Source organism: Amphiura filiformis, chromosome 7, assembly GCF_039555335.1.
Source record: "Amphiura filiformis chromosome 7, Afil_fr2py, whole genome shotgun sequence".
In the NCBI taxonomy this organism is placed as follows: Eukaryota; Metazoa; Echinodermata; class Ophiuroidea; order Amphilepidida; family Amphiuridae; genus Amphiura; species Amphiura filiformis.
In genome coordinates, this window is record NC_092634.1 from 59,322,870 (window position 1) to 59,350,062 (window position 27,193).

A 27,193-nucleotide genomic window follows, 5' to 3' on the forward strand; every position below is an offset into this window, starting at 1 on the left:
TTTTGCAAACAAAAGCATGGACATTTTTGTTTTCATTTTGTACCTGTGACTTCAATATCAAAAGTTATGAGCAATGTAGGATTGAACAAAAATAAAGAAATAGTTTTAGCCTTTATTATCATTATAAAACAAAATAGGATAATGCACATGTGAAGGGTTTTCACAGATTACATCACAAATTATGAAAGTCAGTGACAGGGGTAAAGCATTTAACATTTGCAAAACTGTACAAAGAAAACTTTTCATACAGGGAATTTTTGCACACATTTGGACTCTCTATTATTTTTTTTTTTTCCTTAGCTGGTGACATGTAAGAAATTGTTTCTACTAAAAAGGCAAATCACAGAGGTCACTTTACCTGCCACTGGGTCCCTTCAGCATCCTTCATCTTCTCTGTGATATAGGGAACTATATAATATGACCATTTCCAATGCAAAAGTATAGCAGCGAAACTGCAATAGTGTGTAAGAGGCTGAAAGTAGTCTCTTACACTCAGAAGATTCTGCCTTGTTTCCAGGGCCTGTTTCTGGTTAAAACCCTAACCCTAACCCCTAACCATAACCTAAAGCTAAATCCTATAAACCCTAAGTTTAAATCCGTTTAAAAGCATGCAAAAAATATGAACCACGGTTCTTCCCTGCAATTATATATACCTCAATGAGGCCAAGAAAACAAAAAAAAATTATTATTTTTTTAATGACTCACTACTGTATAGGCCTGTAGGCAATGAACATTTGGTCATGTGGAAAGATACATCAACACTTAAGACCTTATACGCAAGATACACCATAGAAATTGATTCAATAAGAACGACCGCATGTCCTTACATACATAAGACGCCAAGTTTATTGCAGACACTGATGCATGAACGGATAGTTATAAATGTTATGAGTTAAAAAAATTATCTTCTTCTTAAGAAAAATGTTGTTGGCCAAATTTAGCTTTGAAATGAAATTTAGACACAGAAAATTAATAAAAAAAACATTAAAATTATAAACTAAAAATTGATTTTGACCAATTTTGAGTTGAGTCGGTGGAGGGCAAGCAAACACATTTTTTGGGGGCCTGAGGGTCTGGTTTCATCAGCCTTACCTTGGGATACTTGTGACATAGGAATATCAGCAACTGTGTCAGGCTTTTCTTACGTGTGTCTCCTCCAAACTGGATTAGTCCACAAAACCTGGTTAAGACAAAGTAAATGTAACCTATTAATTTAATTGGTCTTTTAAACCTAGCTAAGAAAAAATAAAACGGAATTGTACATTTGCATTACCATATTTGGAATCAGCATGACAAATGCATTAAAATGAGTACAAACAAGCCTAGTATTGGTTCAGTGGTTCTTGAGATAGCTCGTGATATTTTGAGAAAATGTCTTAAAAGTTGGATTTTTTATGTTGAGGCCTATGGCCAGCACGTAGAGCATTAAAAGGAGACATCAACTTACACATCAATACTAGTGAGAATCTTCTGAGGGTCTCCGCATCGCAAGATTTCCTTCCTAACATGGCTATGAAGTGATACAGGAAATGGATGTCTGTAATTGAAAACAAATTAAACAATAGTAATTAGCAATAGACGGAAATCACAGTAAGGTAAAGGAGTGAAACCTGCATTATTTTTACAGAACAGAGTGCCGATCTCTCTTTTGTTAGCAATTAGGCCAGACTCCAATGTGAAATGTTGCTGTGGGGGATCGCCACACCTCCTTCACAACAGTCTGTTACCTTCCCAGCATTGAAGAATGCCGGAACCCATTTATACACCTGGGTAGAGAGGAGAAATTGAGATTAAGTACCTTACTTAAAGGCCCACAGCCTGTTCCGCTAAGCCACCGTGCTCCCAGTAGCAGTATGATACTACTCTACAAATATACACTGCCATGAGAGGTTCTGTTAAAAACTATGAGCCCGAGGTGATCAATAATACTATTTATCTCACCGAGTGACCATAATTTGAACTAAAAATTTGAATAAAGGCAATATGGTTTTTTTTATACTTCATTAATATATTCTTTGTTCATTGATTTATTAAAAGAAAATCATTGAAATTGTGTACTCACCAGTTCCCAGACCGTGAATAGCACACCCTATTTTGCCCTTCAAAAAATCAAGCAGGCTCAATCGGACTTAACTCACTACAGCAGACCAAAACAGTTCTCATCATGCATGTGCAAAATATAGTAGTTACATGTGTGTGAACTGCATAGGAAGAGCACACACGTACGTCATTGTCAAAAGTACTATCTATGACTTGGAGCTTCTATTTACGACTCATCTGGGCACTGAAAATACTTTTTTTACTGCTTACAGGTACTATTTACAGACAGGAGTCCTGATGGTAGAACTGTTTTGGTCATGTGATCCACTTTTAACCAATCAATGACCAAGAATATATATAAATTATTGAAGCATATAATAGTGCATGTGTACATGCGTTTGTAACGCATTCAAACTGTGGAGGTGTGTGTGTGTGTTTTGCCACATACCAACTTTGGAGTCTGCTAACAATCATGGAGCTCCACAGTTGCAGATAACCTCAAAAATGTTTTTTTAAAGCCATATAGGGGGGTATACCACCTGCCATTTTCTGATTTGATCAACATCCACAGTATGGCAGTTGCTGTCAGATTTGTGTAAAAAATTCTCCCCAATTCTGTGGGTGTGTGAATCTCCCCAGTTGGAATACACACACACCTCCACAATTGGCAGCATTTACAAAAAAAAAGGGAGGGGGATATTGAAAAATAATCAACCAAACTCACTTTTCATGTTCCACATAGATTTCCAGGCTTCCACTTGACAGAAGTAAATCAACCATCTTCATCATAGGTATAGAAACTCTGAAAAGGCAAGGACAAAATGAGTCAAATACCAGACCAAAATGTATTCTTATACTCCAACATAGTGAGAATCAATTAGAGCATATGGGCCTGAGTGGTAGTGTCTCAACAGACTAAGATCAGGGGAAATGGGGCTACCTACCAGAAGGACAAAACGCTACCTGTGAGTGTGGAACGGTTCCACAGACTATGGAACACCAGTGCACATATGAGGACCTAGCTGAATTCAACGATTCTGCTTGTCACTGCGTCAGCTATTGGCTCGGGCGCATTTGACCCTGCGCTTGGACACGCCAAGAAGAAGAGCATATGTTAGAAAAAATGCCAGGAGAGTTGCGTATGATGCATGGGTGCACAATCCGCGTATTTGGCCCAGTGCTTTTGGATGCCTAAATTTTTGTTGCGGGTTGATGCATATATATTTGCTTGCATTTTCAACATTTTTAGTGACAATATTGTTATAAAAATAGCAAAAACCACAGGATTCTTCTTGTGCATGAAATCTATATAATAATACGCTATTCTCTGTCTCTCTGTCTCTCTGTCTGTTTGTCTGTCTGTCTGTCTGTGACTGCTAATGTGAGGCCGTTGTAGGTCGTAGGGGACCCACACTTGGTGGGTGGGTGTAGTTCTGTCCTGGCAAGAAGAAGTTTATGTTCGTTAAGTCATCTGACCCCGGGGTCCCCTCCCAGGGGTCATCTGAGGTCAAATTACTAAAAGCTGTCGTGTGAGGCCGTCGGGGGCCGTCGTAGGTCTTATACGGGCCCAAACTCTATGGGTGGGTGTAGTTCTGTCCTGGTAAGAAGAAGTTTATGTTCGTTAAGTCATCTGACCCCGGGCCCCCCCCAGGGGTCATCTGAGGTCAAATTACTAAAAACTGTTGTATGGGCATGAAAGTTGGTATAGGTATAGGCCTACAGGCAACATTTAGAGCCAACATTTTAGAAGGTCATTTTGGGGTCATCCAAGGTCACCCAGGGGTCATCTGAGATCAAATTACTAAAAACTGTCATCATGGGCATGAAACTTGGTGGGTACAGACAACATTTAGAGCCAAAATTTTGGAAGGTCTTCTTGGGGTCATCTGAGGTCACCCACGGGTCATCTAAGGTCAAATTAGTAAAAACTGTCGTATGGGCATGAAACTTGGTGGGTACAGTCAACATTTAGATCCAAATTTTTGGAAGGTCATTTTGGGGTAACCAGAGGTCATCTGAGGTCAAATTAGTAAAAACTGTCATATGGGCATGAAACTTGGTGGGTAGATTCACCATCAGCCAGGTAATCGCGCCCGGCCGAGAACCGCCAAATATGGGTAACCGCCTAGTAGGTTAATAAATGCGTATCATTTGTTGCTTGAGAAATTCTTCAAAATAATGCACTTGTACTGAGATGTTGATGGATTTCCTCCTGTGAGGCTTTGTGTATTATAGAAGCACCAGCTTCTCAGTACGCGTGCATTATTTTGTACAGTTTCATTCCAAACAAGTGATACGCATATATTAACTTATAATTAATTTTGAAAAATTATCATCATCACCACCTTAAAAAGTAACCAAATGTGCTTCTGCAGATCTCCTTACATACCTTTCAAGTTTTTACAATGCCAATTTTCATACATTTTGTGATGGTTTATTTTATCACTGCTGTGACTGTATATCACAAGTGGTCACTTTTTTTCATTCATTTTGATTTCTTGGGTGAATCATTAAACGTCAGATACTGTTCTCCCATGATGCCCAGGGTAGGGTGTACAGACAGCCAGGTGTTACCCTAATCGGAACTGACAGTGAGGTCTTTTTCATTCACTGCACCTGTCTCATAATTCAAATTCAGTAACGGAGAGAGTGGACAATGTTTGATATTTGCCTCTACAGGAACACACAGATTTAGGGTTTCTCTACCGGAAGTCAATTTGTGCCGAAATTCCCTCCCACAATGCAATAACCGTTTTGCATAACAATAGATACAGTTTGGATGTTAATCCATCTCCTTTGTTATGCAATACGCATGTTGCATTGTGGGAAGGAATTTCGGCACAAATTCACTTCCGGTAGAGAAACCCTAAATCCGCGTATTGAACCAGGGACCTCTTGTACCAGAGTCAAAGACCTTAACCGCTGGGCCACGTTGCTTTTCATCCTCTGTCCTGGTTGGATCATATCCCATCAAATAATACAATAAGCTTATAATAATAAAAACTGGACTATTCAAATTGAAAACTGCACTACCCCTGTAGAAGATTTTGGAAATATCTTCCATAGGGGGAGTATGAATTTCAAATGGAATCTATATAATAATACGCTATTCTCTGTCTCTCTGTCTCTCTGTCTGTTTGTCTGTCTGTGACTGCTAATGTGAGGCCACCGTAGGTCATACAGGGCTCAAACTTGGTGGGTGGGTGCAGCTTGGTATGAGGAAGAACGAGTTTATATTTTTTAAGGTCAAAGGTCAAGGACGGGGTCAAGTTCAATTGAAGTCTAATTTCAAATTGCCCCTATGGAGCTCAAACTTGGTGGGTGGGTGGACCTTGGACTAACAAACAAAAGTTTCCACGGTGACCTTTTTTGATCATACCTACGGTTAAGAGGTCATAGGTCAAGAAAGGTAACAATTTCAAATTGCCCCTATGGAGCTCAAACTTGGTGGGTGGGTGGACCTTTGACTAACAAAAAAAGTTTCCACGGTGACCTTTTCATCATACCCACGGTTAAGAGGTCATAGGTCAAGAAAGGTAACAATTTAAAATTCCTCCCATTGCGCACAAACTTGGTGGGTGGGTGGACCTTGGACTAACAAACAAAAGTTTCCACGGTGATCTTTTCGTCAGACCTACGGTTAAGAGGTCATAGGTCAAGAAATGTCAACATTTTCAATTGTCCCTATGGATCTCAAGTGGGTGGACTTTGGACTAACAAACAAAAGTTTCCACAGTGACCTTTTCGTCAGACCTACGGTTAAGGCGTCATAGGTCAAGAAAGGTCAAAATTTCAAATTGCCCCTCGAACTTGGTGGGTATGTGGAAATTGGACTAACAAACAAAGCTACCATTGTGACCTTTTTGTCAGACCTACGGTTGAGAGGTCATAGGTCAAAAACAAAGATTTCATTGAAGCTACCTACGATTGAGAGGTCATAGGTCAAAAAACAAAGATTTCATTGCAGCTCAAACTTGGTCGGTGGGTGTAACTTTGGCCAAGGAAGCCCAGGTTTGAGATCTGCAAAAGCCAATAACTATGACAGCCGAGAACCGCGAAATACAGGTAACCGCCTAGTAACACATTAATTACGAAGCTCCATTTGAATTTCATACACCCTCTGAGACAGATTCATCCTGAATCTTCCACAGAGGGAGGGTGAGTTTCAAATAGAATTAGTTAACATGCTACTTCCATTTGAAATTCATACTCCCCCTGTGTACGTTATTTTAAAACTCTTCCACACAGGGAGTGTGGATTTCCAATTGAATAGTCCAAATAGAAACCCACCTGTCTTCTTTTTGGTAGTCAGTGAATACTTTCAACAAGGCATCCGTGAATATATCAAGCTGCTGTTCTTCACTGCAGTGCTCTTTTAGATAAGCTAGCAAAGATTGGCTGGAATGTTTAACCTATGATAAATGAAACCAAAAAGATGGAAATTAGTGAACACAGTCACAAACTTAATTTAAGAAATAAAGAGTATAGTATATCTCAAATCCTTTACACCCAAATAATGTGTCTGAAGCAGTAAAAACGTAATTTATTTTTAAAGTTCCCCCATACAGTTCTTTAGCTCAGCCGGGGCTTGAACCCGGGACTCAGAGGCGGGCTCAGAGGTGCAAGGAGAGAGAACAACTGCTGCGCCAACCCGCTCTCCCTGTAGGTAACAGTGAACCAGAGTTGATCATAAGTGAACCATAGTTGATGACTGTGAACCAGAGTTGATCATGAGTGAGCCATAGTTGATGACTGTGAACCAGAGTTGATCATAAGTGAACCATAGTTGATGACTGTGAACCAGAGTTGATCATAAGTGAATCACAGTTGATGACTGTGAACCAGAGTTGATCATAAGTGAACCATAGTTGATGACTGTGAACCAGAGTTGATCATAAGTGAAGCATAGTTGATGACTGTGAACCAGAGTTGATCATAAGTGAACCATAGTTGATGACTGTGAACCAGAGTTGATCATAAGTGAACCACAGTTGATGACTGTGAACCAGAGTTGATCATAAGTGAACCATAGTTGATGACTGTGAACCAGAGTTGATCCATAAGTGAACCGTAGTTGATGACTGTGAACCAGAGTTGATCATAAGTGAACCATAGTTGATGACTGTGAACCAGAGTTGATCATAAGTGAACCATAGTTGATGACTGTGAACCAGAGTTGATCATAAGTGAACCAGAGTTGATGACTGTGAACCAGAGTTGACCCTAGTGACAACACATTCTATCAAACCTTCTTCACTGAATATTAGTAGTACAAAGTTAAGCAAGTCAGATATTGAGCCACTTTTCTTGTTTTTAATGACTCTTTGAACTCATTGAGTCATCTAAGGCTATGAAAGGACAAAAAAGGTGTGTCAACAGAAGAAAATGGGCGGAAAAACAACACATTTTATTTTATATTATTATTGTTTTTTCCTTACATTTTTTGGCACAATCTTTTTTTGCTAATTCCTTTGAAATCTTTTAATGTACAAAATCATGATTTTTAACAGCTCTACATGTGGATTTTGGAGACATAAAAGGTAACTAATGGAGAGCATAATGTAAAAACATGAAAGGCAACTGCTTGGAGTGCATGTAACAACCTAAGCAAGATCAGGAAGTCTGCGCTACAAAGAAATTCAAACTGCATGTCTTCAGTGCAACAGTGGAGTCTGTGTTAATAATGTGAAGCCTGGGCTGTGACCAAAGAGCTGGATAGCTGTTACACCCGAATGCTGTACACCAGTCAGTAACAAAGAGCTGTACGGAGACCTTCCAAGACTGCAATAGCAACAAGAATACGCTTCGACAATTGCTTCAGGAGCATAAGTGAACCTATCACCAATCTGGTCAATTAATGGGACACACAAGCAAGAAATCCTGGTAAAACTGTCTGTTGGATGTATGATGAAGCAGGACACTAAACATTAGGATATGGAGAGCTGTTGTGATACAGGAAAATCACCTGAAATGATAAGAAAGTAAGCACTACTTACCAGAGACTCTGTCAAGCCCCCTACGCTAACAGTGAGCCCAAGCAATACATGATATCTGTAGATTGGTAGAGATAATAGTTGCGTCATCTTTGGGAAGGCATCTGATGGGGCACTCCAGTTCAGCATCAAGAGATCTGACCTGCAATAAAAGGGATGTATAAGGTCAGTTAAACACTCTCCACATGGGTGTCAGCTGCAGACGACAACTTCCAATTTTTCTTTAAAAATTAAAAAATGTCATAATTGTACATTTTCTTTACCATATTTGGAAATAGCATGACATTTCTGGAATTTCCAAAATTAGGGTCGGTATTCATTTGTACAGTAAAACAAACAAAATTTCCGTCGCTCGGTGGAAGACAAGCAAACAATCTTTTTTTTTTTTGGCCTTACATGCATATACATAACCCACAGTAATAGGGACTGAAAAATATTAAACTGGCAGCCATAAAGAAGTAGATCAGAATATATTTTCATACAAAATATTTTGCTTACAGCGGTCGGAAGGGAGCAAGACCTAGTACTCAAATATTGGCACAAAAAAGTAATGGTATGGGTTCTATGAAGTAGATCTAAAAATGAGGTATAATTTCCACTCCATGTGCATGATTGTTTAGCTACCTTTTAATTTGCATAATTGCATAATTAATGACCTATTTTGCATAAATGCTAATAAATTATGCAAATATGCAAATTAGAGGGCGGCTAGACTATATAACACATTAGAACATATTAGAAACACTTTAACAGATATAAAAGTACCCTGCATGGATTTTTTGCATGGGGTTAACCTTGTGTCAAAATCTGAATTGATGAATTTGAAGATGTTCTGATTCAGTTAATCACATATTTTCCTCTTTCCTCGTTCTTACTTTGGGAATATCTGTAGAAGCTTTTCCCTTTCTGGTATGTGTGGAATAGGTATGTCATTATGAAGTAACTTGAGGAAGGCATCGCCGGCACAAGCTCTGGTACGATCTATCTTCTCTGTGGCTTGCTGCAGAAGATCCTGCAGAATCCTCTTGCATCTGGAATATCAAACAGCACAATGGATATTTATTTAAAAGAAATGTAGGCATATGCGATATGATCAAGCAAAATCAGTCGGAAGTCGGAAATATTGATTTTGAGTTATAGTCAAACAAAGGAAATAATTTCTTCCCTTTTCTTGATTGTTTTGGACTGCTCATATCTTTGGAACAATTTGTCCAATTTCAATGGGGTTTTCTGCAAAATGTAGTTTTGCAAATGCTGTATACATCAAAGTAGAAAGATGAAAATTGAATATGCCCGACTTCAGACTAATTTTGCTTGATCACACCATATATATTTATCCACAAGTATCTGTAGTCTACAGGTATGGGCTGGTTACCAAACAAAATAAAATGAAATCTACTTGATTATTTCTTCAATTTGTAGCGATCTACTTACATATCAGGTGTTAGTAAGCTGGGATCATGTTGCACCACTAGTATTGTCAGATCTCGTAAGCTTTCCATAGCAGCTTCTCGAACCCTGCAAAACATAAATAGATTGTCAATTGATTAGAACAACAGCTAAACCACTGGGATAAATCACCTGGCATCTCTGATTCTAACATAATGACAAAATGGGGATTATAGCTACAAATTTATTCATGATTACCATATTCGTCCGAGTATAGTCCCACATTCGAGTATAGTCCCACCCCCCATTTTTCGGTTTTGGAGTGTCCCTGGACCTAGACCTAGATTGCTAGGATCATTCATGGTTGACCTAAAAAAAAAAAAAAATGCATTCAAATTCAATTCAAATTTAAAAATTTTTTTTTAGGTCAACCCAGTTAGCAACCTGGACAACCGATTCTTTTGTTATGCAAGGCTCACTCAGTCATTTAATGAGGCAATACAAACGATCGAATTTGGTGTTGAAATGAGCTAAATTTTGAGTTACACCTTTTCAATGTAAAATTAATTTTCTCGACCAAATGAAAAGCAATCATTTTCATTTTTTCAGTAAATGTCAGGACAAATTGTATTGCTTGATACTGTATTTTTTTTCATATCCTAGTGTTAAACTTAGGCGTGAAATTCAGTCATTTCGTGTAAGATTTTCGATTTTGATAGGCTTAAACTCTGCCCGCGAGCCTTTTTTTGATCAACCTTTTAGCTTTTCAAAGTAATATAGTTCGCTAATGAAGGATTTTTCCCAACTTTCTAACGCACATCACCGTGAGCGATATATCATAGTTTTGTCAGAATTTCCGCTTTGATTTCACCATTTTTACTGCCGGCTGAACATTTTTCAAAATCAACGCGTGAAATCTAAGGCTAATACTAGCATTGTGGATCGATATCCCTGGGTTTAATAGGAATACCGGCATGGCTACAGTGTTGCCAGAACTTCAATATAGTAAAGAAATTCCCAGGCCTATAGCGCTCCTACTGATCATGTTTATAGCACGATGAGGATCTTTCATCACGTGAGTGATTAATTATTTGATTTCATCATCACCGTGATCATCGGACCAATGTGTTGAAATTTGCTTCTCCTCAAAACAACTGTCATGGTGAATAAGATCTCAATACAAGTCTACAGTACTTTAATATGGGAAGTTGAGATAGACTGGAAATAAATCTTGGATTCCTTTGTTATAATTTGTGTGTGAGCATTCAAGCAAAGAAATGATACATGGATAGCTAAATCTCTCCATGGAAAATTCCGGGTCTGAGTTTTGTTCTATTCATGAACCTTGAATGAAAAATGCACCTGTTATTTTAATGAATATTGGATGCATGCTTTTTGAGAAAGCCAACCTCACTTGCTATCTGGACACCAGGGTGACAACATCAATATGTAGAGAATTCACAATTTACCCATAGGGTTGTGACACCAATATTTTAATTTTCCACTTAATTGCAACTTGGATGCTGAGATCCAGGCTCTGCAGGGAAAATTTCATTTGTGCTTGCGCGTTCACCTTCAATGCTGTTACTGACGAGAGTAAATAACCAAGTATACTTGAACTTCGGCGATGATGTGAGGAACGGCAGCCATGACAGACATATTGTTGGTGTGATGTTACAGAGTCATCTCCGGATGCAAGTCATATAATTTCAAGTTTTATGTAAGTTCACTTTTCATATTATGCTGGTGTATTTTTATATAAATATCATGTTTTGGATTTACAAACTAGCTTTGCAGAATGTGCGTAACATTCTACAATGCAAATTTATCCTGATATTTATCAGACCGAAACTTTACCAAATTAAACCATGAAAGAAATTTAGGCCCATTATTTTTCATGTTTTATAACAATTTGAACTTAGTTGTTTTCGGACAAAGATTTATTATGATATTTGAGGCAAAGACTTTAATGACAAAACTATCCAAAATAAAATGTTGCATTTTATAAGATTTATCATGCAGTTATTGAAAAGATATTCACAGAGTGACATGTTTTGGAAATCATTAATTTATAATTTAAATAACCAAATGTCAATCATTGTTTGAATGTTTGGAAACCTATTTGGATATAATGAAATTGACAAATTAATGTGTCTGGATTTAAAGACTATAGATTATGTTATTATTTATGTGGTAAATAAATTGAGTAAATTATGTGTAGAAATAAGGATACAAATGGTCGTCAGCAAAACAAAATTCGAGCATCGGATCAAGTCAATTGTAAATATAAATGATATTTTGTTGCATGGAAAAAGATATTAAATTCATGCTCAATTATTACTTTCGTAAAATGATTTCAGATAAGACTTTGAGTTAAGCAAACCGAGCATGATGACTTTTGAACTAGAATTTTGATTAAAAGTAAGGCCTGCAGAAATTCGGAAACTTAGAATCTTTTTGGTCTATTTTAAATCTGTAGCCCTTGTTTTCGTTGGGTTTGGGAAAATCATTGGCATCGAAGTCTTTTCAACATCATGGGAACCTGGAATCTACCTCAATCTTAACAAGCTTCAGCTTCAAGGAAGATCGTATGGTGTGAACTTTTATATCACGGATTTCGTCATATGAACTTTTGCGTATTCATAGAAAACCGGTAACCGGAAACTGTGCACAATTATTTTTTCATCAAATAAGACAGTATTTTGGACGTTATAAAAAAATTAAAGAGATCTCTGATAAATTCAAAGTATATATGTATCTTTTAAAATTAATTGTAAGATTATCTTTTTGAAAGTCATAAAGACTATTTTTTTTTAAAATAAATAAATACATTCTTGATTTGTTATAAAACTTAATCTGGTCCAGTTTACATTTACTCTTAGCATCCTGACTGAGTATATTGGGTAAGGTGACAATTTTTGGTGGAGAATCCGGGTATTGTACTCAGTATTACCAAATTTCTTTCCAATTGGGATTTCAAATTTTTTGATGCGATTAGAATAGATGTAAATTAATTCCAGAGTAGTTGTCAAACCATTGCAAAATATTTAAAGTGTAACCCTTGATTTTTTCACAGGTAATATCGTTACAACAATGTGACTGATCAGAAGTTACCCAAGTCTGCAGTTCCTGTGTCATTCCGAAAGTTCAAGCACAATACTTGGATGGGGTATGTAAAGTAAAACTTGCAGGCGCGATTATATTGTGAAAAAAAAAATCTTGGTGTCATAACTGCTTGTGTCCATTATGAATATGTTGGCTTATTTGATACATTTTGCACAATTTCTTATGTAATTGTTAAGCATGTTCATACATTGTTCATGGTGTGAGCGAAAACATAAATTTTGAATTTATTAGTGTTTCAATTATATGCATAGGATATTGATTCATTGTCATCATGTCAGGTCATTTGGAGATAGAAAAATTAACGGCTTTAGGCGAAAAGGCGGGTCTTAAAGGTAAAGACTTATTAGATTTCATTGATAAAGAAAGAGCGATATTAAACGAACAGCGCCAAAAAGAGCGTCAAGATAGAGCCGATGAGCGTGCACATGAGAAAGATTTGGAAGAAATGCGATGAAGCGTGCTAGCGATAAAATTTCCCAGGAGCAGGAATATTTGGAAGCGCAAAGCAAAGTTAAAATTGAGGAAGCAGAACGTGCAGCGGAAGTTAAAGAGCAAGAACATGTGAAAGCATTAGAACGCGAACAAAGAATACTTGCAATGCAAATTGATTTGGAAAAACAGAAGCGCGACACCGCTGAAGCGATGCAACATGCCAATATTAGGGGTGCAGATTTTCCTAAATCAAATACCAGAGTGCCCAAACTTCCTACTTTTGATGAAAGTAAAGATAACATAGATGCCTATTTGCTTAGATTTGAGAGGTATGCTGTACAACAAGGTTGGTCACCTGATAAATGGGCGGTATATCTAAGCGCACTTTTGTCTGGGAAAGGGTTGGAAGTATATTACGCACTTAGTGACATTGAAGCAAGTAATTATGACGTTCTAAAATTATGTATCCTTAACAGATATGAATTGCATGAGCAAGGCTTTCGTAAGAAATTCAAATATTCAAAACCTGAAACTGGAGAGTCAGGACCACAGTATGCAACACGTGTTCTAAACTACTTCAACAGATGGGTAGAATTGGCAGCCAGGAAAACAGATAGAGAGGGTCTTATAGATTTGATAATTTGTGATCAATTTATAAATAGTGTACCCAAAGATATGGCTATATTTAGCAGGGAAAGGAAACCTAAAAATATTCAAGCCATGACTGAACTTGCTGACCAATATATTGAAGCTCATGGTAGTTGGGGTTCTGCATCAAATGGAGATAAAGGGAAGAGTAACCATGGTAACAAAAACTTCTCCAAAAGTGGTAAAACTAACACTAGTATGAAGCCAAATGAGTCAAAGTATCAAAGTACAAACAGAAATACAACCCAACAGCGATCAACTAATAAGGCTAGTACAAGTACAAGGTTCAAAGGTACATGCTTTATATGTAATAAACATGGTCACCAAGCTCGTGATTGTACAACTAGGCCTAGATTAAATGCCATGTTTGAGTCAAATGATGAAAGTAAAATGAATAGTTTCATCGATAAGTATACATGTGACAAAAGTGATGGACATACGTGTACACCGACAATAGAGACACAAAGTAGTGCAAAAGCTTGCAACGATAAAGCTGCATTCATGATGGTATGTACGGATCAAAAAGAGGTGATTCCGAACAAAGGTGTGTACAAATTAGATTGTGGTCATGAATTGACGGTAATTACATGTACAGCTGCATGTTCACGACAGTCTCATAAATCAGAAATGGTTGTAGTCAACGGATATGTAGGAAACCAGAGAATGCCGGCACTAAGGGATTCAGGGTGTGAAGGTGTCGGCATCAAAGAAAGTCTTGTGAAACCAGAACAAAAGACCGGTGAATACATCACTTGTATTCTAATTGATGGTACAGTTCGCAGGTTCCAGACGGCTGTAGTTCACATAAACACTCCATTTTTCGTTGGAAAAGTAACTGCAAAAATATGTGCTACGCCAGTGTATGACCTTATTCTCGGTCAAATGCCAGGAATGCGGAGAGTGCATGATCCAGATCCAAATTGGATCGATAGCCCAACCATCACAAAGTTGAGTAAAGAAGTCACAGTCGACAAACAGGTCAGAGTCGGACAAGATGAGGGAGAATCATCAGTGACAAAAGTGGAGAAAACACGTCCAATAGTCGGCCTTCCAGAGAAGAAAGACATTGGTAGTGCTGTGGAGACTCGAGGTCAAGCTAAATTGCGAAACAGACCATTCAAACCACTTATAGTTCCTCTAGCACCGGATGAAGTTGTAACTCCAGCATTGCTACAACAAAAACAAATGGAAGATCCAACTTTGAGGAAAATGCATGAAGTTGCAGAGTCCAACACAGTGAAACAGTGTCGAGGCGGCGGTACTTGTGTGTTTGTGAAGGAGAAAGGAATCTTATACAGAGAATTTAAAGCTCCAAACATCGATTATGGGAACCAGTTCAGACAAGTGGTAGTACCCCAGGAATATCGAAAACAGGTGATGAAGATAGCACATGAAGCAATATTGGGAGGTCATCAAGGAGCAAAGAAAACTAGTGACAGAATTAGTACCAATTTCTACTGGCCAGGCATGGGAGCGGATATAAGACGGTATTGTCAGTCGTGCGACATTTGTCAGAGGACAATTCCTAAAGGAAGAATTACGAAGGTACCATTGGGTGAAATGCCAATTATTGACACACCATTCGAACGCGTTGCCGTAGATATAGTAGGACCGATCAAACCTATAACGGATCGAGGTCATCGTTACATACTTGTACTGATTGACTATGCAACTCGTTATCCAGAAGCAGTTCCACTCAAGTCTATAGAAGCGGAGGTGGTAGCAGACGAACCTCTAGTCATGTTTACACGTCTTGGTGTACCCAAGCAAATACTGACAGACCAAGGGACGCAGTTTACGCCAAATGTCATGAAGGAGTTGAACAGATTATTGTCAATCAAACCTTTGGTAACCACACCTTATCATGCCATGTGTAACGGAGCCGTAGAGAGACAGAATGGAATACTAAAAGCTGGACTTAAGAAGATGTGCGAAGAACGACCAAGAGATTGGGATCGATACATTTGCCCACTCTTGTTTGCTTACAGAGATACACCACAATCGAGTGCAGGATTTGCACCGCTTGAGTTATTGTATGGTAGAAGCGTAAGAGGGCCAATGACAATTCTGAGTGAACTTTGGACAGGAGAAAGTGAAGAGGGCGAGACCAAGAATACTTACCACCAATACATCATAGACCTCCAGAAACGCCTAGAAATGACATGTCAACTCGCCAGAGAAGAGATTAAGAAGTCCAAAGATAAGTACAGGACTCAGTACAACAAGAAGGCTAGACCATGTGCATACAATGAAGGTGACGAAGTTTTATTACTTCTACCAACAGATGCAAACAAACTCTTGATGCACTGGAAGGGACCATTTAAGATCGTGAAGAAATTCAACAGAATGAATTACCAGATCGACTTGGGTAGCCGAAAGCAAACTTTCCACATCAACCTACTTAAGAAGTATCATAGACGAGAAGAAATAGCAGCAGTAATGGAAGAAATCGAAGAAGAAGATGGTATTGTATTCGAGATTGCGGCAGTGGCAGTGATTCAAGAAGAAATAGATGACGAGCTCAATGAGAATGTCAGCAGTGAAGAACTATTATTTATTCCTCCTTTAGCAGCAAAAGAGACAATCAAAGATGTGAAAATCAGCACAGACTTGGATTCTGAACACGTGACAGAGGTCAAACGCATCTTAGGGAATTACAAAGATGTTCTTACTGACATTCCAGGAAAAACTAACCTAGGAGAACACGTCATTGAACTCACTGACGAGGAGCCGGTTAGATGCAAACCATACCCAATACCACATGCAGTACGAGATGAAGTTCGTAATGAATTGGATACCATGTTGGAAATGGGGATAATTCGACAAAGCAGCAGTCCATATGCATGCCCATTGACTGTTGTAGCCAAACCAGACGGATCAACTCGGATTTGTTGTGACACGAGATTGTTGAATGCAAAAACCGTGTTTAACGCCGAAACCTATATCGGACCAGGAGGAGATTTTTGCCCAGATTTCAAAAGACAACTTCTTCTCCAAAATAGACTTAAGCAAAGGATATTGGCAGGTGCCAATGGAAGAGAAGTCAAAGAAGTATACAGCTTTCATAGTTCCAGGTGTCCAAGGAGGACATTTTGAGTTCAACTTTATGCCATTTGGATTAGTGAATTCGCACAAACGCTTAGCCAGATCATGAGAAAACTTCTTCATGGACTGAAGAACGTTCACAACTATATAGATGATATATTAATCCATACTGCAACATGGGAAGAACATATGGAACTCGTGAAAGAAGTGATGAAAAGATTGAGAAAGGCAGGACTGACTGCAAGACCATCGAAATGTCACATAGGATGTAGTGAAGTAGAATTTCTTGGTCATGTTGTGGGAAAGGGAGTCGTCAAACCTAGACCAAACAAAGTGGAAGCAGTCAGAGATGCAAAAAGACCAGAGACAAAAACCCAATTAAGATCTTTCCTTGGATTAGTTGGATACTACAGAAAATTCATCCCTAACTTTGCATCTGTAGCATGTCCACTTACAGATAGGACCAGGAAAGGAGAGCCTAATAAGATAACTTGGGAGGAAAGTCAGGAACAGGCTTTTCAGACTTTGAAGAATAGAGTGACAAGTGCACCAATTCTGCATTTACCAGACCTTAACAAGACATTTATCTTGAGAAGCGATGCTTCAGAGAATGGACTGGGAGCAGTACTTCTACAGGAATTGCAAGGAGAGCAATTTCCTATTGCCTATGCTAGTAAGAAGATGACGAAATGTCAACAGCGATATTCAGTAATGGAGAAAGAATGCCTCGCCATCATATGGGCAGTTCGGAAGTTCCAAGCATTCTTATTTGGAAGAGAGTTCATTATCGAGACAGATCATCAACCTCTAGCATGCATCAGGAAGTCCAAAGTAGCTAACGGCAGAATAATGAGATGGGCACTAGCTCTACAACCGCACCGATATCGCTTTGGAAGTCATAAAAGGCAGCCAGAATATCGGAGCAGATTACATGAGTCGAGTGTAAGAAACTTCAAAGATAACTTTAGGTATCATGATCAGAATTTTGTGAATTAGGCCTTGCGAAAATTAGTGTTATATGTATTAGAACCATGGAAACGGTGGAATAAAAGCGAAATGAATCGAATCTGAATGAATCGATTCATGTTAAGTCAGGTTATGTGAAGGTCTGCCAAGAATTTTGTAAATAGTAATAGTAATAATATTGATAGGCCTATAATAATACGACTTTATTTCAACTTATCCTCCATTGTTTTGAGTAAAATGCATGAATGCATTTTCTTTTAAGGGGGGAGTTAATTGTCATGGTGAATAAGATCTCAATACAAGTCTACAGTACTTTAATATGGGAAGTTGAGATAGACTGGAAATAAATCTTGGATTCCTTTGTTATAATTTGTGTGTGAGCATTCAAGCAAAGAAATTATACATGGATAGCTAAATCTCTCCATGGAAAATTCCGGGTCTGAGTTTTGTTCTATTCATGAACCTTGAATGAAAAATGCACCTGTTATTTTAATGAATATTGGATGCATGCTTTTTGTAGAAAGCCAACCTCACTTGCTATCTGGACACCAGGGTGACAACATCAATATGTAGAGAATTCACAATTTACCCATAGGGTTGTGACACCAATATTTTAATTTTCCACTTAATTGCAACTTGGATGCTGAGATCCAGGCTCTGCAGGAAAATTTCATTTGTGCTTATGCTGCTCATCTTCAATTATGTTACTGACGAGAGTAAATAACCAAGTATACTTGAACTTCGGCGAAGATGTGAGGAACGGCAGCCATGACAGACATATTGTTGGTGTGATGTTACAGAGTCATCTCCGGATGCAAGTCATATAATTTCAAGTTTTATGTAAGTTCACTTTTCATATTATGCTGGTCTATTTTTATATAAATATCATGTTTTGGATTTACAAACTAGCTTTGCAGAATGTGCGTAACATTCTACAATGCAAATTTATCCTGATATTTATCAGACCGAAACTTTACCAAATTAAACCATGAAAGAAATTTAGGCCCATTATTTTTCATGTTTTATAACAATTTGAACTTAGTTGTTTTCGGACAAAGATTTATTATGATATTTGAGGCAAAGACTTTAATGACAAAACTATCCAAAATAAAATGTTGCATTTTATAAGATTTATCATGCAGTTATTGAAAAGATATTCACAGAGTGACATGTTTTGGAAATCATTAATTTATAATTTAAATAACCAAATGTCAATCATTGTTTGAATGTTTGGAAACCTATTTGGATATAATGAAATTGACAAATTAATGTGTCTGGATTTAAAGACTATAGATTATGTTATTATTTATGTGGTAAATAAATTGAGTAAATTATGTGTAGAAATAAGGATACAAATGGTCGTCAGCAAAACAAAATTCGAGCATCGGATCAAGTCAATTGTAAATATAAATGATATTTTGTTGCATGGAAAAAGATATTAAATTCATGCTCAATTATTACTTTCAGTAAAATGATTTCAGATAAGACTTTGAGTTAAGCAAACCGAGCATGATGACTTTTGAACTAGAATTTTGATTAAAAGTAAGGCCTGCAGAAATTCGAAACTTAGAATCTTTTTGGTCTATTTTAAATCTGTAGCCCCGTTTTCGTTGGGTTTGGGAAAATCATTGGCATCAAGTCTTTTCAACATCATGGGAACCTGGAATCTACCTCAATCTTAACAAGCTTCAGCTTCAAGGAAGATCGTATGGTGTGAACTTTTATATCACGGATTTCGCTCATATGAACTTTTATGTATTCATAGAAAAACCGGTAACCGGAAACTGTGCACAATTATTTTTTCATCAAATAAGACAGTATTTTGGACGTTATAAAAAAATTAAAGAGATCTCTGATAAATTCAAAGTATATATGTATCTTTTAAAATTAATTGTAAGATTATCTTTTTGAAAGTCATAAAGACTATTTTTTTTTTAAATAAATAAATACATTCTTGATTTGTTATAAAACTTAATCTGGTCCAGTTTACATTTACTCTTAGCATCCTGACTGAGTATATTGGGTAAGGTGACAACAACTTTGCCCAACAATCTTACATGCAATTGGGCAATATTTTAAATAAAACTTTCATTTACAAAACATAAATATTACGCTGTATGTTTTATGATCAAGCAAACTGTTTGGAACACACTTCCAAATAACCTTCGTAACATCCCCAGACTTTCGTTATTTAAACGCCAGCTTAAAACCAATCTTTGTAAATTTTGTGCTTTACGCGCTTTGAGTTCCTCATCAGAAGAGATTGTGCCTTATAAGAACCATTCATTATCATTGTTAACTTAATAATACAATAATAATAATACATACAATTTATTAAGCGCCTTATATTGCACGCAACCATAAGGCGCTTTACAAGATAAACACAAATACAACTCTATAAAATTACTATAAATCATTTAGCTACGATAAAAAATAACACTATTTAGCATGTTTAGCAAAAATGTACAATGGTAAGATAACAAGGTAAAAAAAACCGACAGTTCAAGCTCATACTGTGCATTTTGTTAGGAGTAATCTTGGGAAAAAACCGATCACAAACCGAGCAAAGAACAAAAGAACAAAAAGGCAGTATGAAATTGCACATGACATTAATTGCACTCAAAAACACATATTGTCTTACTCCACATCAAAATGGCTAAAGAACATCTTGAGCAAAACAAACAGTTCTTATGAAGTAGGTCAACAAACATGTTTATGGTAAAAAGAATACACAAACAAAATAGCAACAACATCAAAAATGTCATTATCTCAGCAAAAACATATCTTTTAAAACACAGTGAACCATCTGTATACAGCGAAAAAAAAATAAAGGAAGGTAAAAGAACGACATTCCCCGTTATTGTCCATGATAAAAAGTCACAAAAACGACGTTTAAAAAGGTTCGATGAAGAATTAAGTTAAATTAAAAAGGTGTGTTTTTAAACAAAAACCTGTTCAAGCAATTATTTAAAATTGCTTGCCTAAAAACAGAATAACTTGGATGTTAATACTTGACGTAGTGTTTCAATTGTCATGAAGGTGACTGGGTATGGTGCCTTTTGTTTGTGTTTGTTTGAAACTGCTTTTGGAAACCCACCGAAAGTCATAGGCCCTAATGAAGCAGCCAAAACAATACCAGGTTAAACATGGAAGTTTATAAAAACCTATTAAATAACCTTAAGGAAAAAAAAACATTTGTGGCAACAATAAGCCTTGCATTGAAAGTCATGGTTAAAGTGTATTGAGTACCACCCCCAAAGTTTCCCTACATACACCCCCACTACCCACCTCACACACCTCTGCACCCACCCCACCCCATAGGCCTACATGTACATGATATTACATACATAATAATATATAGCATAGCTATACATTTAGGTATAGCACTTAATTATGACAAATATGGTTATAGGCCTACATGTCAAATTAAAAACAAACCCGAACACAAGTTCTGAAGGGTGTAATGAAAATGGCAACCCGCGATGGGGGGGGGGTCATACAAAATTCACCTGGAGATAGGAGGGACAGAAGATTAAAATCCCTATAATAACAGGCTAATTTTTCTAGGTTTGGACCGTGGATTTTCCCATGGACCTCAAGCGCAAGCGTCTCTTAATCACGGACTAACCTAGGTAAACAAACAAAATGGTTTTCATAATCATGGAATCCATATAAATTGAAATTGCAGGCTATCACGGGAGCAAATTTTAAAATTCACCTCATTTACCAGAACACCCAATTGGGGATTTGGGCTACCAAATCGCTGGTCGGGCAATCTTTGCTTTTCAATGGAAAATTGACCTGGATGACAACAATGGAAATATTGACTATTTCTGCTGGTTGCTCACGAGATAAAAGTACTGAGTTTGACATTTTCGGAGCATGAAGGGAAAAAGGGTAAAATAAAAACGGAAATTCTGACAAAACTATAATATATAGACCCACACGATGTGCCTTACAGAGGTGGGAAATATCTTTCTTTAGCAAACTATATTAGTTTGAGACGCTAAAAATGAATTCTGTAAAAAGCTCGCGGGCGAACTCAAGGCCTATAAAAATCAAAAATATCACACTAAAAGACACAATTTGATGCTTAATTTTAACACAGGATTTTTAAAAAATGTATATTCAAACACCAAGTTTTTAACTGACATTACTGAAGAAGAAAAAATATTGCTTTATATTTGACCGAGAAAATTAATTTCATAGCAAAAAGGTGTATCTCTGAATTGTGCTGATTTTAACATGTATCGATCGACTTTTAGCGCGACTAAGCAGAACAAAAGAATCGGTTGTCCAGGTTGCTGACTGAACCATGAATGATCCTAGCATCTAGGTCTAGGTCCAGGGATACTCCAAAACCGAAAAAACCGTCTATCACATGACCAGTCCAACCGGGCAGTTGCCTGATGAAGTCTGGTGGTTCCAGATGCAACGTCGCAAAAAGTAAGTTCCAGTATTAGATTTAATTCAAGTCTTTTAGCAGCTACTATAATAGTATTACATCGTCGGGTCGCAACACATAGTGGCGTAAAGATGTGAAGGACAAAATACGTTTCTGATCAAAACGATTTTGAAGGATATTCTTCTAGTAACGGAGTCGATACTCCTACACTGTTATCTCTCACTGGCCCGATTTCATTTGTAATTGAAGTTTAAGTTTCAAACTATTAAACTATATCTTTAATATCTTGGTGTAGATTATTCATCCAGTAGTTCAAAACATTATTTTTTGTAAATTAAATCAAATACTGGAACTAAAATTTGCAACTCACTTTTGCTACGTTATGTCCGAAAGCATCGGACTTCGCCAGGCATCTGATTGAAGATGCCTGACGAAGTCCGATGCTTTCGGACGCAACGTAGCAAAGTGAGTTGCAAATTTTAGTTCCAGTATTTGATTTAATTTACAAAATAATATATCTTTAATAGTTAACAAGGAATAAATATTATAGGATAATAGCTAGTTCTAAACTCTAAAATTTTGAAAATCATTCTACGCCACTATGTGTTGCGACCGACGACATGTAAATTCTTGCCTTGGGGTATTCCAGTTGAATCCATACATCCCCTGTCGAAAACATGACCTTAATCTCCTACACAGAGGGTATAGATTTTAATGTAGTCACCCATTCAGGTAACCCCATTTGAAATTCACACTCCCTGTGTGGAAGATTAAGGTCATGTCTTCCATAGGGGTGTAAGTATTTCAATTGGAATATAGCCCATTGTGATGTTGAAGGATACTTACCAAGCGCCAACGTCACCCCTCTGATCTAAGGAGTAGTCTTTGAGTGCTGCTAGTAATGCCGTGTACAGCATGTTGATATTGTCTTTACATATCACATTTTCTGGGCTACCGTTTGTCTCCACGCCTACTGTGTTGCTTACACTGCAATAAGACAAATGAAACATTTATAAGTTACAGGGTATGAGTGGCCGGAGATAAAAATCAGAAATTCACAAGCCATCAGGGAGTCTCCATCAATTCCAGTTTTCAGGAAGAAACTGAAAACTCACCTTTTCAGTTAGCTTCTTCTTGTTCCGCTGTGTTTCTTTTTTTCCATCCTTTCTCTCCTTGTTCAGCGCTTTGATAAATTTTAAAGGCGCTTTATAAATACCTTTATGTATGTATGTAGTCTAGACTAGCGATTTGTCCACTGCGACTCAATAATAAGTGTAAGCATACTCGCCAGATTACAGTCTGAAAATTACTTGGAGAATAAACGATAGGAATTTTTATTTTGACTATTCTCTACCGTGTGATAGACGACAGGCAGGTCCAATATTTTGAGTAGTGCGCCGGTATCCACTACGATAAAAATATTGGACCATCACTTTTCACTTTGTAAATTCAATTTACGTCAAATTTTCTTCTTTTTAATTCGAAAACAAAATATAATTTCAACTGTATCTTTTGTTTTCCCTGTAAAAAATTGAATAGCCTATTAGGGAAATACCGCTAGCAACCAATCACACTAGCGCACAATCAGGCGATGTCCAAATACGGCGGCCAACGCCCGTGTAAATTGTTCGAATGCATAACATGTCACGTATCACGGTCATAGTAAAGCGTAGTTTTAGCTACATCACGAGACGCGTTCATTATACTCTTTCAATAACCTGCATTTGCGTCTGCGTATTTTAAAGTTAGTATCTGAAATTGAAAAGACGGTCTGATCCGTATTCTGAAGGACATAAATCAGTATTTGCAAGATACTGTACGAAATACAGGAAAATTGTACTACTTGGCATGTCTGCAATATAAATGTGCACTGTTGTTGGCCTACAATGTATTATATCATCATACCTGCTGAGACTCTTGAGTGCATCTCTTCTGCCTTCAGCAAATCGTGCCTCCGTTTTGATAACTTCTGTTGCAGTGATCAATCCTTTGAATATCTACAAAATAAAACAAATTAGGGTCAATATCTTTTTATTATAATCTTCTGAGTAGGATACCATCTTGAAATCAATGTATTATTTTTTACCATTGGGATATTCTAGTTGAAAACCATACACCCCCTATGGAAGAAATGACCTTTATCTTCCACACAGGGAGTGTGAATTTCAAATGGGGTTACCTGAATGAAGGATTTCATAATCAATGGAAGGATTTCATAATCAATGAGGGACTTCATTTGAAACCTATACCCACCGATTCTAATCTTATTTTATACCATTCCTTATGGGACTAAACATTTTTGGGAGAGGCATCGTTTAGAAATTTCTTTAAAAATGCCAAAAACTGCTATAAACCGTTTCACTAAAATCCCAAAAACTGCTATATGAGCCAAAATATTTCAAATATTTCCTGATGAAATATAAGGCCTATTTGTCAATGATCTCTAACAAATAAGACTCATTACTGCATACATGTAAGGTAGGATCCATGCATAAGCAAAATACCACTGTATATACAATGCAAATATTTCTAGTCAAAATCATGTGAGATTATACATCATGGGCATCATGACCGTTGAGTTGTTCATGTGAAATTTGTGCCACCAGCCAATGGTTTCTTTGACTTCCTTGAGACAGCGGAATCTGCATGTGATTCAAATGTGGTGACACACTAATTACTCCCAAATCTGAAGTAAAGTATTTAGGTCTCAATATCTGAAGTAAAGAATTTAGGTCTCAATATCTGAAGTAAAGTAAAGTAGTATATCTCAGATATTGAAGTAAAGTGTTTAGGTGTCAATATTCATCAGTCTCTAAGTGGGCAAATTACAGCAGATAAAGTTCTAAAAAAGGCAAACTCCAGACTCAAATTTATTCAAAGAAAAGGGAGGTTTTTGAATGTATACACTAAAAAACTTCTTGTTTTGGCTCTCATCCAGTGTCATTATGACTATGCTTGTAGTTCCTGGTATCTTGCTTTAACCAAACAAACAAAACAAAAACTCCAAATTGCCCAAAATAAAATCATCAGAAATGTGCTTAATCTGTCCCCTAGGTCTCACATCGGTGCTAGTGAATTCCAGGAGGTTAACTGGCTCCCGACCCAGTACAGGGTTTTCTAGATTATGACAAATCACATGTTTAGGGTCCTGACTGGCAAAAATCCTACTTATTTTCCTGCAGGTATTACTAGGTCTAGAAATGTTCACGAACATTCAACCAGGTCAGGAACATATGCTTTATTCAAGCCTCGTATGGGCACCCATGGGGAAAAAAACAACTTTGTTTATAATGCAATAAATGTGTGGAACTCGCTCCCAAATTCTGTGCACTCCCAGCTATGCCAAGACATTTTCAGGAAAGAGGTCAAGCAACACTTTTTTAAGGAAATCTCAAAAATTTATCTTTTCAACTAATAAGGCTGGACCTGATGTATATTTTTTCAACATTAATATAGTGTGTGTTTTTAATATTATTTTATTTTTGTTTCAAAATTTGTTGGTAATGATCACAGTATTTGTAATAGCCTATTGTTATGTTTTATGCTTGCTGAACAGTTTAAATTTAGGGTGGTACTACACCCCTTGACGAATTTGTGACTTTTTTTGCATTTTTCTCAGGGGATAGTGGCACGCTGGTGGCAGGAGTTACGTGTGTTGTGGGGGCGGGGAGTCCAGTTGCTGCACTGGAATTTCGGTGGCCCGGGACGGGCGGTGCATTGTTTGTGGTAGGAAGGAATGTACCTCATTTCTTTACATATATAATGGGCCGTTTGTCTTGAGTCACTGAGGTTTCAGTGAGGTAATTGGATTCCTTGTCCCTGAAATGTGCATGGCTTTTGTTGCCAGTGTGTAGTTTGTTTTTTGGGAGGAATGCAGAACTGGTCACGGGATTTGTCAGGGGGTGTTGCACCACCTTGATGTGTGTAATATGTAAAGTGCAATCTAAATATTTCTTTATTCTTGTACCATTACATCTTACGCTCATTAAGGACCACAGAGGAAATAAGTGTGCTTTTATTTATTCTTTTCTGTGTTTTTTATCCTTGGTTTGAATCCAAAATAAAATGAAATGAAATGCAATGTGATACAGACGTGTTCAAAGGCGGTGCATCTGTAGCACCCGATGCAGCACAAGGTGACTGCACCTTGAAAATACTTGGGCTTCCCCCAACTGTGCTGCACAGTTGTGTTTTGGTTGGTCAAAAAACATGGATTCTCCCTCTGGTTCTAGTTATACAAGATGATATTAATGCATGACAAGAGTTAAAACACATAAGGGATGAGGTATGAGCGTTTGGACTGTATCTTTTGTGGGATATGAGAGCGCATCAGACATATCGAATTGCATTTTGAATATGAAGAATGTCCTGATATCCAATAATTTTGATTTTTTGAAATTCACAATATAATACACATTATATGGCAAACAAAGAAAAATTGATATTTTTGATATATGGATTTTTTCTTCCCAAACACCAAAAAAATTAGGTCTTTTCTTCAATATCTTCAATATGAAAGATCAAATTTTCAATTGATCGTCGGCTTTTCCTCCCAGCTACATACACTTTAAGTACATATAATTACTTTGATGACTGTTATATATCAAAAATTTTAAAAATATTGAATTTTAATAATTTGTCATCAAATTTGTATTATATCGCAAATTTTTTGATATCAGAAAGACATTCTTCATATTCATATTCAATTCAAAATGCAATTCGATATGTCTGATGTGCTCCCATGTCCCACAAAAAAATTCGGTCGAAACGCTTATTAGAGCGCCCTTAATATCTCTCTTCCCTAAATACAGAGAATTGTGCTTAGCCATACATGGATTTGATACTTCACTGGTGACTTCCAAATAAGCATTATCTGCTGAAGTTAGCAACAATGTGCATGTGCTCCAAAGTGAAAAAAAAAAAAATCAGATGCAGAAGCACTACCTGTTGATCTAACATTGCCCCTGATTGGTCAATTACATGATATTTTCACTTTAATCACCAATCAGAATGGAGCTTTGCAAATAATTCACCCCATTTTTTTGTGTGGTGAAAGTATTCTAATAATGTTCCTGATTGGGCCAATTAATAATGAAAACTTCTTTTTGACCAATAGGCAGGTAGTTCTCATGGGGTTAATACTCATTGA

At 37.2% G+C, this 27,193-nt stretch overlaps 1 protein-coding gene across 2 annotated transcripts in view; it reads right to left on the minus strand.

The window, feature by feature from the left end:
• Nucleotides 1-27,193, minus strand: part of LOC140157406 (tubulin-specific chaperone D-like) — a 250,318-nt gene that overhangs the window by 172,649 nt on the left and 50,476 nt on the right. For both annotated transcript variants that reach the window (XM_072180591.1, XM_072180590.1), the window contains 9 exons: nt 23,950-24,041; nt 22,891-23,031; nt 9,468-9,551; nt 8,909-9,064; nt 8,037-8,175; nt 6,331-6,452; nt 2,765-2,842; nt 1,448-1,537; nt 1,093-1,180 (listed from right to left, as the gene is read on the minus strand). In XM_072180591.1, coding sequence (XP_072036692.1) covers nt 1,093-1,180; nt 1,448-1,537; nt 2,765-2,842; nt 6,331-6,452; nt 8,037-8,175; nt 8,909-9,064; nt 9,468-9,551; nt 22,891-23,031; nt 23,950-24,041 — 990 coding nt within the window. The remainder of the gene's footprint in view (nt 1-1,092; nt 1,181-1,447; nt 1,538-2,764; nt 2,843-6,330; nt 6,453-8,036; nt 8,176-8,908; nt 9,065-9,467; nt 9,552-22,890; nt 23,032-23,949; nt 24,042-27,193) is intronic.